The sequence below is a fragment of the Mesoplodon mirus genome (assembly GCF_964341445.2).
Source record: "Mesoplodon mirus genome assembly, chromosome: 2".
Lineage (NCBI taxonomy): Eukaryota > Metazoa > Chordata > Mammalia > Artiodactyla > Ziphiidae > Mesoplodon > Mesoplodon mirus.
The window spans coordinates 57,629,163-57,646,702 of NC_138977.1; the positions used below are offsets into that span (position 1 = coordinate 57,629,163).

The window sequence follows — 17,540 nt, forward strand, 5'->3', positions numbered from 1 at the left end:
GATCATTAGGTGTTCCCTGAAAAAAGGGTTCTGTGACCAATAGGATTGGAAAATACTTAGAGAAGTACAGTATTCATTAGCATATTAAAGAAAACCCAGTTCACCTTGGTTAACTGGTCATTTCCCAAAATTGCCTTGTGGCTGAAACACCCTCCGCCTCCTCCCTCCCCACTCTGTCTCGGCCCCTACATTCTCTCACTTGTTCATCGCCACAGATGTTCCCTGGCACAAGTTTGAGAAACATTGGCTAACAGATTAGATAGGACACATAGACATAGAAGGACAGTCCAGCCAGCCACCAGGCTGCTACCTTTTGGCCTCAACGTAAGAAACCCAGACGTCTCTGCCTTGACTGTTATTTGTAGACCTTGGGTGAACTTGATGCCAGGCAGTTTGGTGTAGTTAGGCGGCTCCACATCTTAAGGGCTCCTGTCCTGTGGCCAGTTCTGTGCGCCACCAGGTTCTATTCCTGGTTCAGGAGACTCCACGTAGCTGTGAGAGGCCACCTGTTTAAGGATAGGGCTAGCTTGTTGCCAGAAATGTCCTTTCATTTCCACACGAGGTGGTCATCCCACTGCCCCTGCTGTGGTCCTAGAAATTCAGAGCCAGTGGCATCATAGCTCTGGCTCCTGGGAGAAGATGCTAATGTAAGCGGAGAGGGGTTTATCTGAACTTACTCTTATTTCCCATCCGAGTCCTGGCATTTGTCCTAGGATCTCTCCTTTAGGAGCAATTGGTACAGAACTACAGTCAATAGGGAGGCACACTACTGAGTTTCCAGTCATCTCTCTTCTCAAGTCACCTGGTCAACTGTTGGGAGGGGAGGGAGAAAGAGGCTCATGGTTTGTCTTCAGAATCATTGACAAAGTCAGGAAATGCCTGCCTTCCTCTGGGCCTGTTTCTGGTGTTGGCTCTTAGGTTACCAAGAAACAAAACCCGCTTGAACTAGCTCAAGAAGGCATCTATATTGTAGTAAAGTCTATCTCAAAAAAACCTATTAAAAACATCTTACCAGTGCAGATGTTGGAAGCATTCTCTTTAAAATCAGGAGCAAGACAGTATCACCTGTTTCTATTCAGCATTGTCCTGGAGCCTTAGCCAAATTTTTTTTAGGAAAGAAAAAGAAATTAAAGGCATAAGAATCAAAAAAAGAGGAAGTAAAACTGTCATTATTTGCAGATCGTATTTTTGGAACACCAAAAATATCTAGACAAGTGATTAGAATAACAGGAGAGGTTAGGAAGATATCTGGAGATAAGATACAAAAATTAATTATATTTCTATATATTGACAGTAATTAAAATATGTATATATTTTTAAATCTTTTATTTTAGAATATTTTTAGACTTACAGAAAAATTGCAAACATAGTACATATCCCTCACCCAGTTTTCCCCACTGTTAACATTTTACCTTAATATGGTCTATTTAAAATATGTGTGTGTGTGTGTGTGTATAAAGAATATATATATCTTCTTTTCTTTTTTAAAGACCACATCTACAATAGTAATAAAACTATACCCTGGAGTGAATCCAGCAAAAGATATACAAAGCATGTATGTATGCAGCAAATTAAAATTTGACTGGAAGACATCAAGGAAGAATGTGTAAGAATGCAGGGGCAACTCACAGACCCAAAGAGCAGGAGATTTCCCCCAGGCCTCCTGGGCACTGAGCCCTGGGGTGGAAGCATCTATTTCTCCACGTGTTCAGGGCCCATGTGGTCTGGCTTGTTCACTTCTCTCCGTTTGTCTGACATGTCATAACCCAGCCTAGTACAGTTTTTCCTCTTGCTGCCTCCTGACTTCTTATGGAGGAGACCCTTTCTCGGGCTCTTCTCAGGCATTTGACTGCCTTCATCCCATGTCGTACACACATGGTGAACGGTGAGTTCACCTCTCCAGGACCTTCAAACCTCAGTGCTTTGCCCTGCCTGCTGTGGTCCTTAACTCACAAGTACTGGCCTCTGACCTCACAGGAATAAGGAAGGCCTCCACAATGCCAGAGAAATCCTGACCCGCCTGGGAGTGGAGCCATCTGATGACGACTGTATTTCGGTCCAGCACGTGTGCACCATTGTCTCATTCCGCTCTGCCAACCTAGTGGCTGCAACGCTAGGCGCCATCCTGAATCGTCTTCGAGATAACAAGAGCACGCCCAGGCTGCGGACCACGGTTGGTGTCGACGGGTCTCTTTACAAGACGCATCCACAGTGAGTCTGCCCTTTGCTATAATTGGCACTCAATACCCGCCTGGGCTAAGGACTTTCTCCAGAGGGCAGACTTTTGCACCCAGTGAAGGTTTCTGGCAGACAAGACAATATGTAGTTCTGGGCAGAAAGGTCAGAGTTGCCCACCTGGGGAAGTATCCAGCCCTCAGCTGATTCCTGCTGGTGTTGCTTCTGCACTGCACTGTCATCTCTCCTCATTTCGTAAGTCTTGTTAGAGATTTCTATAGCTGCCAGGAGCACTGGGTGGAATATGTCTGTATCTTGAATTCTCTTGCTTCTCTGCATTTCATCAGGGACCTTCATCCTCACTGTAGCTCAGGTCATAGGTGTAGTGCCCACATTCCTATTTTAGAAGCTCCGATGAGTTTCTAAAGCCCCTCAAACCCTCAGATAGTACTTTTTAAAAATGGGTAACTTGTTGATGCTTTGCATCTGAGAGCCAGAGAGAGATTAAGTTGTTAAGTGGTCCCCATGGATGCTGCCTTCTTGTCTACTGGACGCCTTAGCGTCAAAAGCCTTCTGTGGCCACTAAGGACATGGCCTGAATCTTTTAAAAAGGCTAAAGATGAATTCTAAGTCTTTATGTTCCAAATTTTAACAATAACTGCCTGTGACATGATTTTTTTGTACGGGATCTCAGGTATTTCTCCCACTGTATATATAATGTGCCTGTGAAGTGGCCTTGCAGATACTGTGCCTTCATACCCAGTTCTAGTAACAGTTAAATAAGGATTGACTTAAACTGAAATAGTTCAGTGTTGCTGAGGGGATAGGGTTTGAGCTAGTTAGCTGCTATTATCTGCCAGGTTCATAATTTTTTTTTTTTTTTTTTTTGTAGTACGCGGGCCTCTCACTGTTGTGGCCTCTCCCGTTGCGGAGCACAGGCTCCGGACGCGCAGGCTCAGCGTCCATGGCTCACGGGCCCAGCCGCTCCACAGCATGTGGGATCCTCCCCGACTGGGGCACGAACCCGTGTCCCCTGCATCGGCAGGCGGACTCTCAACCACTGCGCCACCAGGGAAGCCCCATAATTTTATTTCTTTATATTCTTAGAGTTTTTGTAAAATTCTTGATAATGCAATTAGCCATCTTTTTTTTTTTTTTTTTTTCTTGGCTAATTTTTGGACAAGACAGCTTAGGGATTTACATCACATTAAAATAATTTTCTACTTGTGGTAAAATACACATAATATAAAATTTATCATCTTAGCCATTTTTTGAGTGTACAGTTCAGTAAATTTAAGTACCTTCACACTGTTGTGCAGGCATCGCCACCAGTCATCTCTAGAACTCTGTCATTTGCAACATCACATTTTTAAAAATAACTGATTCAATACGGATTATTTCAGGAATAAAATATTTTTGGTATAGAAACTTCAGATAGTTCAAAAAATTACAAAGAGAATAGAAGTCATCATTAATCCCATCCCCTGGAGTTGACCGCTGTTAACATTTTGAGGTTCCAGTTTCCCAGTTTCCCATGGCAGGCAGCCTTCCATACTTAAAACAGACCACAGACCTGGAGAAAGTCTCACTGAGTCCTGTCCTAAAGTCCTCTTCTAACCACTAAAAAATATCCCTAGTCTTGGGGGCTGAGGGAAAGGGCCAAGTGAAAATGGAAAACGAGAGATTCTTGCTTGATTGAGCCCTTGCTCAGCGCCAGGTATTCATCGAAGATTTGATGAACTCACTGAGTTCCCACATCACTGTCAGCCAGATGCTGTCATCCACATTGACTCCAAGGTTAAGTCACGGAACAAGGTCCCCTGGTATAGAAGTGGGGGCACTCACCCTGTCTCCTGGTCTGACTTTTAAACACTGGGCTCTTCGGGGCTCTTTCTTGACCACTGTACTGTATTATCTCCTTGTCATAGTAGACAACAACATTTTTTTGGACCCTGAATTTTCTGTATTTGATATTCTTTTTTTGTTTGTTTTGGCCTCGTGGCATGTGGGATCTTAGTTCTCTCACCATGGATCAAACCTGTGGTCCCCTGCAGTGGAAGTGCAGAGTCCTAACCACTGGACCACCAGGGAAGTCCCTCGATATTCATGTAATAATGAGAGCCCTCTCTTTTTATGTGTCACTGTGGGTGATTTCAGTTCCCCTTTTTACCTGTCTGCATTTGGTAACTTTTCTACAGTGGATGTGTTGTGTGACTGGAGTAATGCGGAAAGCAAGTGTAGAAAATGGAATTAAGGTGTCCAAAGAAAGGGGTCCTAGAGCTCCCTACAGTCCGGCTCAGTCGGCTATTGTGGCCTCCCCGCCCCAGGTATTCCCGGCGTTTCCACAAGACCCTGAGGCGCTTGGTGCCCGACTGCGATGTGCGTTTCCTCCTCTCGGAGAGTGGCAGCGGCAAGGGGGCTGCCATGGTGACCGCGGTGGCCTACCGCCTGGCTGAGCAGCACCGGCAGATAGAGGAGACCCTGGCCCACTTCAGTCTCACCAAGGATATGCTGCTGGAGGTGAAAAGGAGGATGCGGGCCGAGATGGAATTGGGGCTGGGCAAGCAGACGCATGACAAGGCCGTCGTCAAGATGCTGCCCTCCTTCGTCCGGAGCACTCCCGATGGGACAGGTGAGGACCTCTGTTGGGGGCTGACACGCCCCTCCTGCTTCTCACACCAGTGGCCGAGTCACGGTGGGGCTGCAGGGTGGTTGGCTTCTCCAGTGGATGCTTTACACTGGGGTGGCATGATTTTGGCAAGAGCTAGAAACTCACTCAAACCTCTCTCTTCCATTTTTACCACCGACTTGCCGCGTGTGTGACTCAAGGCAGTCTATTTCCCCTGGTCCAGACTCCCAGGCAGGCGCTGTCTCCAAAACCACAGCCCTGTTCAGAATTAGAAAGTGTTCTTAAGAGAACAGAGCTGGGCAGATCCCGAAGCACTGAGATTGCTATAGGGCCTCTGATAAACACAGGAGAGCAGAAGAAGGATAAACACTCACTGCCCCCTTCCTAGGTCCTGGTGGAGAGGCACACAGAGGCCTGGGGATTGTTATACCCAGGCAGGTTGGAGCTCAGCGTCCAACCCCATACTGCTGACCTTGCTGGTCCTGTTGGAGCTGAGCACTGGGCGGATGCTGATGACTGTTTGTGATATGAGTATGTCCTATGTGTCAGCTACTTACTCTAGCATAATATACCACCCTGAAACTTAGTGGCTTTAAACAGAAACCACTTATTGTTGCTCAGGGGTCCCTGGGTCGGCAACTTATCATTGCTCATCTGGGCCAGGCTTGGCTGATCTTTCATTCATGCGTCTGCAGTCCCTGGGGGGCTCTCCCTTACATGTCCAGCATTTGTCTGTCCGCTGGGGTGTAGGAGTGCTTGGCCACGTGTCTCATCCTCCAGTGGGCCGCTGGGCTTGTTCACATGGTAACAGCAGGGTCCACGAGGGAGAGGGAGACCTCAAAGCCTCTTGGAGGCCTAGGCTGGGGCTGGCTCAGCTCCGCTTCTGCCACACTCTGTTGGCCAAAGCAAGTTATAAGGCCAGGCCAGATCCAAGGGGAGGCGGAAATAGATTCCATCTTTTGACGGGAAGAACTGCAAAGTCACTTTACAAAGAAGCCTGCATACAGGGAGGAATGATTGTGGCCATTTTTGCAAACACTCTACACATTGACATATATTATTAATTTTTATATGAGGTTCCCTAAGATCAGGGCATTGTTGCCAAGCTTTTTAATAGCCTGGTAAAATTTATTTGTTTACTGTGACAGATGGTTCATCCATGGGGCCTTTTGTCCTTCTAGTGTGGCTCAGAGGCTGTGGTGGTCATGAGTTGGTGCCCACCCTCTCTGAGCCTGGGCTGTGTGCTGAGGGAAGACTTAATAGCTTCTCCCCTATATTTAATATGCGGCTTCCTCCCTTGAAAGTCTGAAGTCTTGGGGTTACTGGCTGTCAGGAGGCAATACTAACTCTTCTTGACCTTCTTTATGTTCTTGACCACAACAGAGCACGGTGACTTCTTGGCCCTGGATCTTGGAGGAACGAATTTCCGCGTCTTGCTGGTGAAAATTCGTAGTGGGAAAAAGAGAACAGTGGAAATGCACAACAAGATCTACGCCATTCCAACGGAAATCATGCAGGGCACCGGGGAAGAGGTGAGACAGTTTTGCTTTTACACCACCGTGACATATGTGCATCACAGACCTGGCCAGTGGCACCGTTGGGCCCCAGAACCTGCATGTGATACATGCCGCTGTGCAGTTGTGTCTGTGTGGCCCGAAAGCATCAGGTACATTCAGCCATGCTGGGCTTAGGATGCTCAGGGGCTGGGAAGATACTAGGGAAGGGGGCTTGCTCTGCATGTGTCGGGGGCGGGTGTGTGTGTGTGTGTGTACTTGTATGTATGCACTGAAGGTGTGAAACTAGAGGGTACATGAGTAAGCCCTTCTTTTCTCCTAAAGCTGTTTGACCACATCGTTTCCTGCATCTCTGACTTCCTGGATTACATGGGTATCAAGGGCCCCAGAATGCCTCTGGGCTTCACGTTTTCGTTTCCCTGCAAGCAGACGAGCTTGGATGCGGTGAGTCTCCTTTTTCCAGGCATCAGACACCGGGCGGTGCTGACTGTCCCTTGGCCAGTGTGGGTCAGCTCTTGAAGCCTCCTTCAGCCTCTGTGTCATCCCTCGATTCTGGGACAGTTTAGCCATCACAGTGGGTTGACTCAGGCCTTACGCCACACCCTCCAGTACATCTTAAGACTCTACTCTTCTTTTATCATTTAAAGCATTCACCTCTCCTGGGAAGCCTTCTGGTCCTCCAGGCAAACAGAATCTCACCCTCATGAGTGGTCCCTGTTTCCTCTAATGTTGCCTGGTTATAGCACTTCTTACACAGTTTTTAGTGACCTTTGGTGTCTCTCTTTTCTGCAACGTCGTATGCTCCTTGAGCCGAGGACCTGTGTCCCCCACAGGCCCCAGCACAGTGTGCTATCAGAGAAGATGCTTGATAAATGTTTATTCAATAAGTGGAATGAACCAGGGCTCAAGGTCAGGGCTTGAGCGCTGCTGAGGACCATGAGCTGGCCACACAGTTCCTGTCCTCAGGAAGCCGCCAGCCTAGTGGAGCATCCCAGCCTGCTCCAGCAACACCGGCACCACGCTTAGGGGTGTTGGCAGGCCCAGGGGGATGTTCTGTGTGGAAGGGAGTGGTTGTGCAGAATCCTGCAGGCGAGACCCATCCTCTGTGTTGCACAGGTAGAGGTGTGGCCAGGGAGCAGACCCTGGTGTTGGCATCACATCACACGGGGCCTTAGGCCAGGGTTTGAGGCACATGATCGGCAGCACTTGGCAAGCTGGGCAGGACCATCTGCCTCTAGAAGCCAGTTAATCCAGGCACAGTGCTGACTCGGGTCTTTTTCCGTCTTAATAACTCTTTTAGATCTCAACAGGTGGATCCATGTAAACTTGGTATTGCAGTTTTTAAAAGGTCTGGTGATTTTTAAAAGCAGTTCACTTATACCGTCATCATAGTGAGTACACACCCAGCAAGTGTATACACTACAGTCCAATCAAACCTGAAGTTTACTTTAGGTAGTAACAGTGTTACTAAAAATTTGCATTTCTCCACTTACGTTTTTGGTAAACTGTTCTTCAGAGGAACTAGTTGGTTATACCACAGGCAGCACCATTAACTTTCTATGCCTCAGTTTCTCCATCTGTGAAGTGGGGATCACAAACCAGACCACTATGAGGACAGTGAGAGGGGGCAGGCCTGCGGAGGACTCTGTATTTTATTGGTTTGTGCCTCAGATGTTCCAGCATTGTCTCACTGTAAATTCTTAGCAGGTGTTTACTCTGGAAGGAGGGGCTGGGATTTTGTATTCTGCCTAGAAGGATTAATGACACAGGACTCTCCCACTGCCCTTCCTATTGCAGGGAATCTTGATCACCTGGACGAAAGGTTTTAAGGCAACTGATTGCGTGGGGCAGGATGTAGCGACCTTACTGAGGGATGCGGTAAAAAGGAGAGAGGTAACTATTAAAAGGATGTTTTAAAAAATCTTTCCTGTTTTTTTCAGGTTATAAAAATTGTACTTGCTCGGGAATTCCCTGGCAGTCCAGCGGTTAGGACTCCGCACTTCCACTGCAGGGGGCATGGGTTCGATCCCTGGTTGGGGAACTAAGATCCCACATGCCACTCGGCAGCCAAAGAAAAAAGTACTTGCTTGTTGTAAAGAATTCAAACGATACAGAACCCTGTGACAAGGTTATTAAGGTTGCCCCAACTGATGGCAATAAAAGAGAGCAGAACAGTTTTGTGTTATTAAAAGATAGTTTAAGGAATGTAAAATCATGGCTCTCCTCCAGCTTGAAAAAGGGAAAAGCAGCCCCTGATCGTGGGGCACAGCCTGGCACTGCCGCGGAGCACAGCCGTCGTCACAGCCCCCTTGTGACCGCAATGGAATCAAATGAGCAGGAAGCGCTGCGTCATCATGGCAGAACTTGGCACGTGCTCAGAGATGGCCCTGCTTTCTGACAGCATCCAGTCCTGAGCAAAACCCCACTTCTTAGAACCCTCCCTAAAACCACCAGCACAGGCTCAGATCCTATAACTGTGCTTTCTAGCACTTTCTGGCACGCGCCATGGGATGTGTTCGCCTGTGTTGCAACCAACCAATCAGGAAGTGCAGCTTTGTCCACTGTGGGTATGTTTCCGGTGGTCTTTGGCTGGAGGACATTGACAAAATATAAAATGAAAAATTCTGAAGTTTTTATTTAACTCATTAATTAATGAGGGAATCAGTTAGAAGTTAAAAAAGAAAAAAGGTCTGTTCAAGTGTCTCCAGTTCAGAAGAGCAGATTAATTAGTATACACAGGCAGTCAGGGAGGCTGATATGTATGAGTTGGAAGTGGGGTCGATTGTTCCTGGAAGAGGGTGCTAGACGACAGCTAATATTTCACTGAAAAGAAACGTGATGCCCTCTTTTTGCCCATTTCACAACTCTTAATCTCAGTGTTCTTCCAATGTACTTTCCATGCATATACCAACATGCATTAAAAAAATTGGAGTCATACCACGTATACTATATTACAGCTGGCTTTTTTCACTTACTATGAAATAGGAGTCTTCTGTTTCGCTACATAGAGGCCAACTTCATTCACTTTCTTGGCTGTGCAGGATTCCAGAGTTTGCCCGAACCGGGCCTTACACGTCCCTTTTGATCTAGATTTGGGTTGTTTCTCCTTCTGGCTCACATAAGTCACGCAAATACTCTTGTATGTGCCTTTGTGTACCTGTATGCTTGTCTCCGAAGAACAGATTCTGAGACATAGATTTGGTACTTCCATTTTGCCCTCTGAAAGGCTATAATACTTTAACCTGCCAAGAGAAAGAGCTACTTGGCCATTGTCCCTTGTCTCTTCTCCATTCCGCAGTGCTCACTGGGCTGCCTCTCTAGGACTCATTGCCATCTGTGAAATGGGTAGAATACTTCCTTTCTTCAGAGCTCAAGCTTCAGATACATCATTAATAGTAGATGTTTAGTGAAGAAGCATTTCATTACCTTTCACAGGCTGGTAAGGAGACTATTTCAGATGATGCACCAGCAGCTTTCTGACCGCAGTGCAGCAGAGTGACCCTGCAGAACTCAAGCCGGGCAGCGCTGTCCCTCCCCTAAAGCTAAACCTGTGTCTTTCTTTCCAAAGGAATTTGACCTGGATGTGGTGGCTGTGGTCAATGACACGGTGGGCACCATGATGACCTGTGCTTATGAGGAGCCCACCTGCGAGGTTGGACTCATCGTAGGTGGGTGTCCTGGAAGGTCTTTTTCTGGGGCAGGGTAGGCTGGGTTTTCCTGTTTGGTGGGGCCCTGAGCCAAGACAGTATATCTGTCAGCACTGTCCCCTTAACCACCTCCAGAGTTTCATCATGGCCTGAGGCTGCAAGGCTCTCCAGGGGTTTCCCCTCCCAACACCTAGCCCACGAGGCTTCCAGGTGACTGTAAGCAGGTTGTCAGGAACGGAGCTCTCCAGGAGTGCGGCCCCCAGGTGGCTCACACGCCCCCGGCAGACAGGGTGGGAGTGCTTGGAGCTGGCCTGGTCAGCAGGGCTTGTAGGGAGGGACCCGGGCAGGTGTTGCAGGGCCGGGGCCTGTGGCTGGGAAGAAAGCAAGGCTCCTCCTCTCCTGACTGTGGAGAAGGGCCAGAGGGCAGCCTGGGCGCCATTTGGCCTTTAGCACCAATGGTCCCAGCTGCTGAAGTGGGAGGCATATGACTGAGCCAAAATCTGGGTCTGCTCACCTGTGCACAGTAAAGCCAATCCACTGACACTGGGTTGTGGTGAAGGAAAAGTGCAGCATTTTTTATGTTTTGTTATGTTTTTGGTTTTTTGTGGCGGGGAGCGGGGATAGACAAAGAGTTAGATTAGCATAGGACAGAAAGGGCAGCGTTTACTGTGAGGCGCCATACAAGGAGTCCAGGACAGCCAATGCTCAGAACGCCTGAACTCCTCCGTGCAGTTCAGCACAGCCTTTTCAAAGGCCAGGTGAGGGAGGGGCGTCTCAGGGTCTGTGATCAGCTCATGCACAATTCTCTGATTGGTTGATGGTGAGGTAACTGGACGGTGTCACTGGGGTCAACATTATCAGTCCTTAGGCTCCAGCAGGCCTGCGGCTATGTTCTCAAGGTCATCAAGTAGCTAATATCTTCCATTTGGTGGGGGTTTTAGCATCAGTAAAACAACTTAGGGAATGTGCATCAGACACTATTATCTAGGTACTTCAGAGGGGAGCTAAAGCAGAGGATATGGGAGAGGGGGCTGTCCCGGGAAGGCCCCACAGGGTCCTGCTCGGTTACAGACAGAGGGATTATCTGACTTTGCAGGTTGTTCCTTTATAATCCAAGCACAGTAGGGGTCTGGGCCTTGAGAGCACAAAATCCCAGAAGCATCTTGATTTAGGCTACAAGAAAAACATTCGCCTAACTGGCCCTGTTCCTAATGTCAGGGATGCTGGGAAAAGGCCCGGTTTCTTAGCTAACACCTGCAGAACATCCCTGGGTGGAGAGAGTCAGCAAGCAGCCTGCTGCGTGCACCTGGGAGATTGGGAGAAGGCCCCAGCAGGCTGCCTTCCTGGTGCCAGGAAGCCCTTTTCATTTGTTAAACCACTTTTGGCTCCTGTGGAAATTTTTAAAAGCTAGGGAGCAGCTCCAGGTAAATGTTGTTTGGGGCCTGGCTTTGCTTCTTCCTTTCTTTTGCAAAGCTTTCTTTCTCCACCCGGCCCCTCCCTTCCTTCTGCTTATGAATGGGCTTAGGTGTGAAATGCAAAGCTAGAGTGACACAGCACTTTCTCTGCTTCCGGCCTGACCTCACCTTTCTGCCCAGAGGTCAAGCCCGCAAATGCCCGGGGCGGGGGGGCGGGGAACGGAGGTTGGGGGGGGTAGGGGGTTCTCCCGTTGCCTTCAAAGTCACTCTTTCCCTCTGTCATCAGTTGATCTCTGCTCAGGACGCCCATGAACAAGAAGTATAATTTACATGTTTTGGCTTTCTTTGCACCCCTTCCATTTCTGGGGCTCCTCTCCTCTCAGTTTTACAGTTTGGGTGAAAGGGAGCCGAGAAAACAAAAATTACGTTACCCGAAAACTGGGTTGGCTTCTTGGTGGGTGTTGAGCCAAAAGACACAACCAAACCAAAGATCAGAAGGAAGGATTTATTACTTGCAGCAAGTAAAGAGAACACTGGGGGTCTTTCCCAAAGCAGTGTCTCCTCGAACAGAAAAATTGGGGAAGTTTTAAGCTAAGGGTACGTGCATATTCATGAAGGGGCTTGGGCAGAGGAGAATTCAGTATAGAATTGGGGCAAAGGTTGACAGAGTCCAGGCTTCAGTTGATTTAAGTCACGAGGGTCAGAAAAGGTCAACATCACCATCCCTTAGGTTACACTTGATCTGGTGGTTGAGTGCCCAGCGAGGGTTTAAATTCTGCAAAACAGCTCAGGAAAGTGCTTCAGGCTAATCTTTACCACTGAAACAGAGCTAGGAGTCTTTACAACTGATTTGTTATCTTTGCTATTGTTACTTCTCATGCCTGATAACAGTTTGTCCTTTTGTTCCCTTAAAATCATTATTACTGAGACCTGTTCTAGAGCAAGCATTGTGGCCAGGCTTAGATCACAAAATGGCTTAGGCCAAAATGGCTCCTCTTATATCAAGAGAGTCATGCCTGTTTGTCTTTCTCTGGGGACTCCCTACCCTATCTGCTTACAGTTACACAGTCAGAAGCATCTGTGAATTCTACTTAAGTTTCTTTAAAGGGCATAAATCAGCCAGAGCCCACTTGTCTAGCTGGTAGAGGTGTCCTTGTGTCCCTTAAGGATGTTGAAAATCCATCGACCTCTGTCTCCCACCCAGGGTGGGTCCACAGTGCTCGAGGGCCTTGCGGCTGCAAGTGTGATCCCTGGCCAGCAGCATCAGAATCACCCGCGAGCATGTTAGAAATGCAGGGTCTTAGGCCTCACCCCAGACCTCCTGAATCAGAAAATCCATCTTAATAGCTCCTCGGGGGATTCAGGTGTATGTTAAAATATCTGTGTGAGGGACTCCTTGGTTAGTTGATTGGTTTTAAAATTTCCCGTCCATTCACTGAGACAAGGCCAGTGACCACAAGTTTGGATGTCTGGTGATTAAATCTGCTGTGAAAGTTTTAGAACGCTTCCTCTCAGCATCTGTACCTAACTACTCCTAGTCGAGAACAGCAAACAGTTTGTGGTCCAGCCCTAGTCCTTGGGGGGGCCACAGTCTGACTAGCCCTGCCCTGGGGAGGTCAGGGATGGAGATCAGAGGCGCTTGATCCCCTGGCAGCCGTTTGTCTGTTTGTGCGTATACAGTGTAGGGGTGCACTCAGGGAAACATCTCTTTTCTCAGGAGAATCATCAGAATTTCAAAGAGATCTGTGATACCAAATGGTGAGGAACCATTGTTTAGAAGGGCACCCTGGAGATGCTCAGGGCACTGTCCTTCCCTGAACGAACTGTGGGCCTCATTCTGGAACCCACAGGAGAGTTTGTTCAGGCAGAGTCCACGGCCAAGTTTGATAAGAAAAGATAAGTGGACATGCATGGTGGGATAGTAGACAACCCCTCCATGTAATATTTTATATGTATGTGTGTATATACATATAAATACAGTATATGTGTGTGTATGTATATGTGGAGAGAGAAGGAAAGAGAAATAGAGAAATATCCTTCCAGTCTGAATGCTGCCTGAACTTCCACAATTGAAAATACATCCCTTTGTTGTAAGACCATCTTGTATTAAAATAGACATAGCCCTGTGTGGACAGGTAAACATATGAGGCTCTCGGTGTTGATGTCTTAGTATAAAGTAAGTTAATCAAATGCTCTGGGCAGTTTTAACTCTGATTTTGCCTTTATATTTTGAGACTTTCCTGGAAGACATTGGGAAAGTGAAGCTATTACTTTGTTCATCTCAAAAGTGTGCCCCTCTCTGTGGAGCCCCAGGCCCCACCCAAGTCTAGCTGCAATCCCTCTCCCCACTAAGCACGGTGGTGTGGCCATTCATTCTCTCCTCGTGTATTTCAGGGACGGGCAGCAATGCCTGCTACATGGAAGAAATGAAAAACGTCGAGACGCTAGAAGGAAACGAGGGCCGAATGTGTATCAACATGGAGTGGGGTGCCTTTGGGGACAACGGCTGTCTGGACGATATCAGAACGATCTATGACAAACTGGTGGATGAATATTCTCTAAACGCCGGGAAGCAAAGGTAATCCCACCTGGTGGAGGAGACGAGAGGGCATCCTGCCTATTACAACGGAAGAAGTTTCTAGGAGTGGGGTTTGCACAAAGCCTGGAGACTGTGGTCCCTCAGGTTCACTCCTGACCTTGGCTTTTGGCCCAAGGAGAGCAGAGAACTTAGGGGTGGAGGGTGGTGGCAGCACATGGTACAAGATGGCCCAGGGTTGATGTTCTGTGCAGGTGCCTCTGGGGACAGGGTAGCAGTGGCCACACCACTCCTCTCAGTGAGCGTGTTTATCCTGCAACATTCTGGCCTTCTCATTGCTCTATGTTTCTTCCCCATCAGGCTCATAGAGATCTGTTGGTCAGCAGGTTTTTGCCTTGTTTAGTAGGACACATTTGACCTGCAGTTGTTAAAGGGCAAGGGAAATTAGGATGTCGCCAGTGGGAGTCGGGGGCTCCCCGTCACGGATGAGGCAGAGGCCCACCACCGCCAATTCCTCCTTTTCCCACGGCAGACCTCCTGCACCGCCTAGTGGCTATTTGGATCTTTGCAGCTCGGGTGTCAGGGACCCTCCCCAAGATGGCAGTGTCCACCCTTCCCAGCATAGAGACAAATGACCCCTTGTCTCAAGCTCCCAGAGATCAGGCCATCCTCTGCCATAGCCAAGACGAGGTGGTCTAGGCCGTGCCCCCAGGAACAGAATGAAGAGCTGGGGGTAATATCTCCTAAACATAAGTGGTTCTCCAGCTAACCTCAAGATTTTTGTCTTTTCTAAATACCACCTATGCTTAATGTTTTTCTTTAAATCATCTTGTATTCTTACGTTTAATGAGGGAGGAAAACCAATATTACCGTAAAATGGATATAGTGAAGAACAGCTTTATTTCAATCCTAGCTACTGTGTCTACCAACAGCTCTACAGGAAGACCCCCTTTGTTATAAGGGAGATCAGTAGGGGTTGGAAGGGGTTAGAGCCATATCAGCATCAAACTTATCAACACCAAGGAGATGTCTCCTTGATGGAATGAAAAGGACTAGATGGAAATTGATGATAGTGCTATTTCGTGTTTTTCCTGTGGACCACCCGAAGTCTTCTGGAGTATCCAGATTCCAGTGGAGTCATGCCAGCTTGGGGACACTGGGATGGGGTGTGTGCATGGAAGCATTTAAAGCCCATGTCATTTCTTGAGGCTCCTGAACATGGAGAGGACAGGAATTAAAAGCCCCCAAGAACAGGTGACCCTCAGGGGTGTGGTGGCCACCTGTGTCCTCCAGCCTGTGTGGCTTTATCACTCTGTGGATACTTGACCAGCACTCTGGGTTTTGGCAAAACCTTCCAAAAATCTAGTGGGAACTTTCCCTGTGTTGTCTTGTTCCTTTAAGCCGTTTGCTGATTCTACAGGTATTGATTGAGCACCTGACTGAGAGCAACGCTGAGCTGTGCTGGGCCCTGGGACTCAAAGCTGAGCAAGACACACATTCTCTGTCCCCTCAAGGCTTTCACTGCAGGGGTGCCAAGGGGCGGAGGACCTGTGTGTGCTGTGAAGAAGGGAGGGTGTGTGGGAGCTGAGAAAGGCAGGGGGAGGACAGACCTCTTGGAGCAGTGCTGGGCAAGTTGGGAGCTGAGAGCTGGAGTGGGGTTTTGCCAGGCAAAGGCAGGGAGTCAGGTGAGGAAGTGGATGGTCCAGCAGTGAGACAGAGTGCTGGTACTTTCGCGTCTGACCCTGGGAGGGTTGGGGATTCCTCAGTCCTTCCCGGTCTCACACTCTGCCTCTGCCAGGGAGCACAGGGCTGGGTGCACGGGTTGGTGATGCCGGTGAGGCACAGTAAGGCGCCCGGGGTTACTGTGAGACCACAGGCTTCATATAGACACCCAGTCCCCTCCTCTCATTTCAGGTATGAGAAGATGATCAGCGGTATGTACCTGGGTGAAATCGTCCGCAACATCTTGATTGACTTCACCAAGAGGGGATTCCTCTTCCGAGGGCAGATCTCTGAGCCGCTGAAGACTCGGGGCATCTTTCAGACCAAGTATCTCTCTCAGATCGAGAGGTGAGTGGGCAGGGCCTTCCCTATTAGAGGTGGACCTGGCCAGGGGGCTGTAATGGGGGAAGTAGGCAACATAGGGGACATTTTGGCCATTTGGGAGGGTTTTCTTCTTCCACTGGAGTCGTAGGCCCTGAGCAATTGCATTTTGAAGTTCCATAATTTTACTATAAATCATTTCCTTTTATTCATCCTGTATGTTAGGGCATTATATTGATTTGTTTGAAATCATCCTGTGTGTAAGTAGGTTACATTTCAGGATAGGAAAGGTGCATCACAGATACTTGTATTGAAGGACCATTGAGTCCAGAAGAGCCAAGCACCAAGCACCCCTAGTCTGGCCTCACCCTCTTTTCCTCTGAAAGGCAGCCTAGGATGCATAGCTCACCGCCCACCGTGCCCCACAGCGAGCTGCTTCTGTCTTCCTCCTGTTTTTCTCATGTAGAGTGAACATTTCATCTGTGCCTTTGCCATCTTCCGCAGTGAGCTGTGAGAAGAGGTGGAAAAGTGCTCAGCAAAAGAGCTTGTGCAAAAGCCACCTTCATTTTAGAATGGTCACGATAACAGCACTGACATTGGCTTGGATCGGGTCTGCCCCTCGCTTTCGCCCAGGCCTGGGTCTGTAACCTTCAGGTAGAACTCACTTCCCACCAGAACCCACGCAGTGAAGTGCTAGCTGCAGACAGCGGCCCTGCGGCACTGACCCTGGAGGACTTGGGCACGTGGAGTGGTGGCATTTCACAGCTGCGGGGGAGGGGGGGCACCATGCTAGGGAACCAAGCTCCCCACTGCTTTCTCTCCTCATGCTAAGTTCACCCAAGGGCCAAGTGTGGAAAATAGGAGCCTGAGAAGAATGAGAAGAAAATATCAGTGAATATTTCTTGTTAACATTTTTTTATTGTGGTAGATTATATGTAACATTAAATTTACCATTGTTACCATTTTGGAAGTGGACAGTTCAGTGGCATTAAGTACATTCACATTGTTGTTCAGCCATCGCCACCATCCATCTCCAGAACTCTTTCATCATCCCAAACTGAAATTTTGTACCCATTAAACACTAACTCCCCATTTCCCCCCTCCCCCCAGCCCCTGGCAACCAACCACCCTTCTACCTTCTGTGTCTATGAATTTGACTCCTCTAGTGACTTCATGTAAGTGGAATCATATAGCATTTGTCCTTTCACATCTGGCTTATTGCACTTAGTATAATGTCTTCAGGGTGCATCCATGTTGTAGTATGTGTCAGAATTTCCTTGCTTTTTAAGGCTGAATAATTCTTTGTATGTGTACACTACATTTTGTTTATCCATTCATCCATCCATGGACACTTGGGTCGCTTCCACCTGTTGTCTGTTGTGAATAATGCTGTTATGAACATGAGTGTACAAGTACACGATCGAGTCCCTGCTTTCAATTCTTTGGGATGTATACCCAAAAATGGAATTGCTGAATCACATAATTATTTTACGTATTTATTTATTTGGAGGAGCTGCCATACTGTTTTCCACAGTGGCTGTACCATTTTAACATCCCACCAGCAGTATATACAAGGGCTCC

At 48.1% G+C, this 17,540-nt stretch overlaps 1 protein-coding gene across 1 annotated transcript in view; it reads left to right on the forward strand.

Annotated features, from left to right (window-relative positions):
• Positions 1-17,540, forward strand: part of HK1 (hexokinase 1) — a 70,365-nt gene that overhangs the window by 48,055 nt on the left and 4,770 nt on the right. Inside the window, exons 9-16 of the mRNA XM_082645203.1 lie at positions 1,978-2,211; positions 4,503-4,807; positions 6,188-6,336; positions 6,643-6,762; positions 8,116-8,211; positions 9,887-9,986; positions 13,775-13,958; positions 15,831-15,986. Coding sequence (XP_082501329.1) covers positions 1,978-2,211; positions 4,503-4,807; positions 6,188-6,336; positions 6,643-6,762; positions 8,116-8,211; positions 9,887-9,986; positions 13,775-13,958; positions 15,831-15,986 — 1,344 coding nt within the window. The remainder of the gene's footprint in view (positions 1-1,977; positions 2,212-4,502; positions 4,808-6,187; positions 6,337-6,642; positions 6,763-8,115; positions 8,212-9,886; positions 9,987-13,774; positions 13,959-15,830; positions 15,987-17,540) is intronic.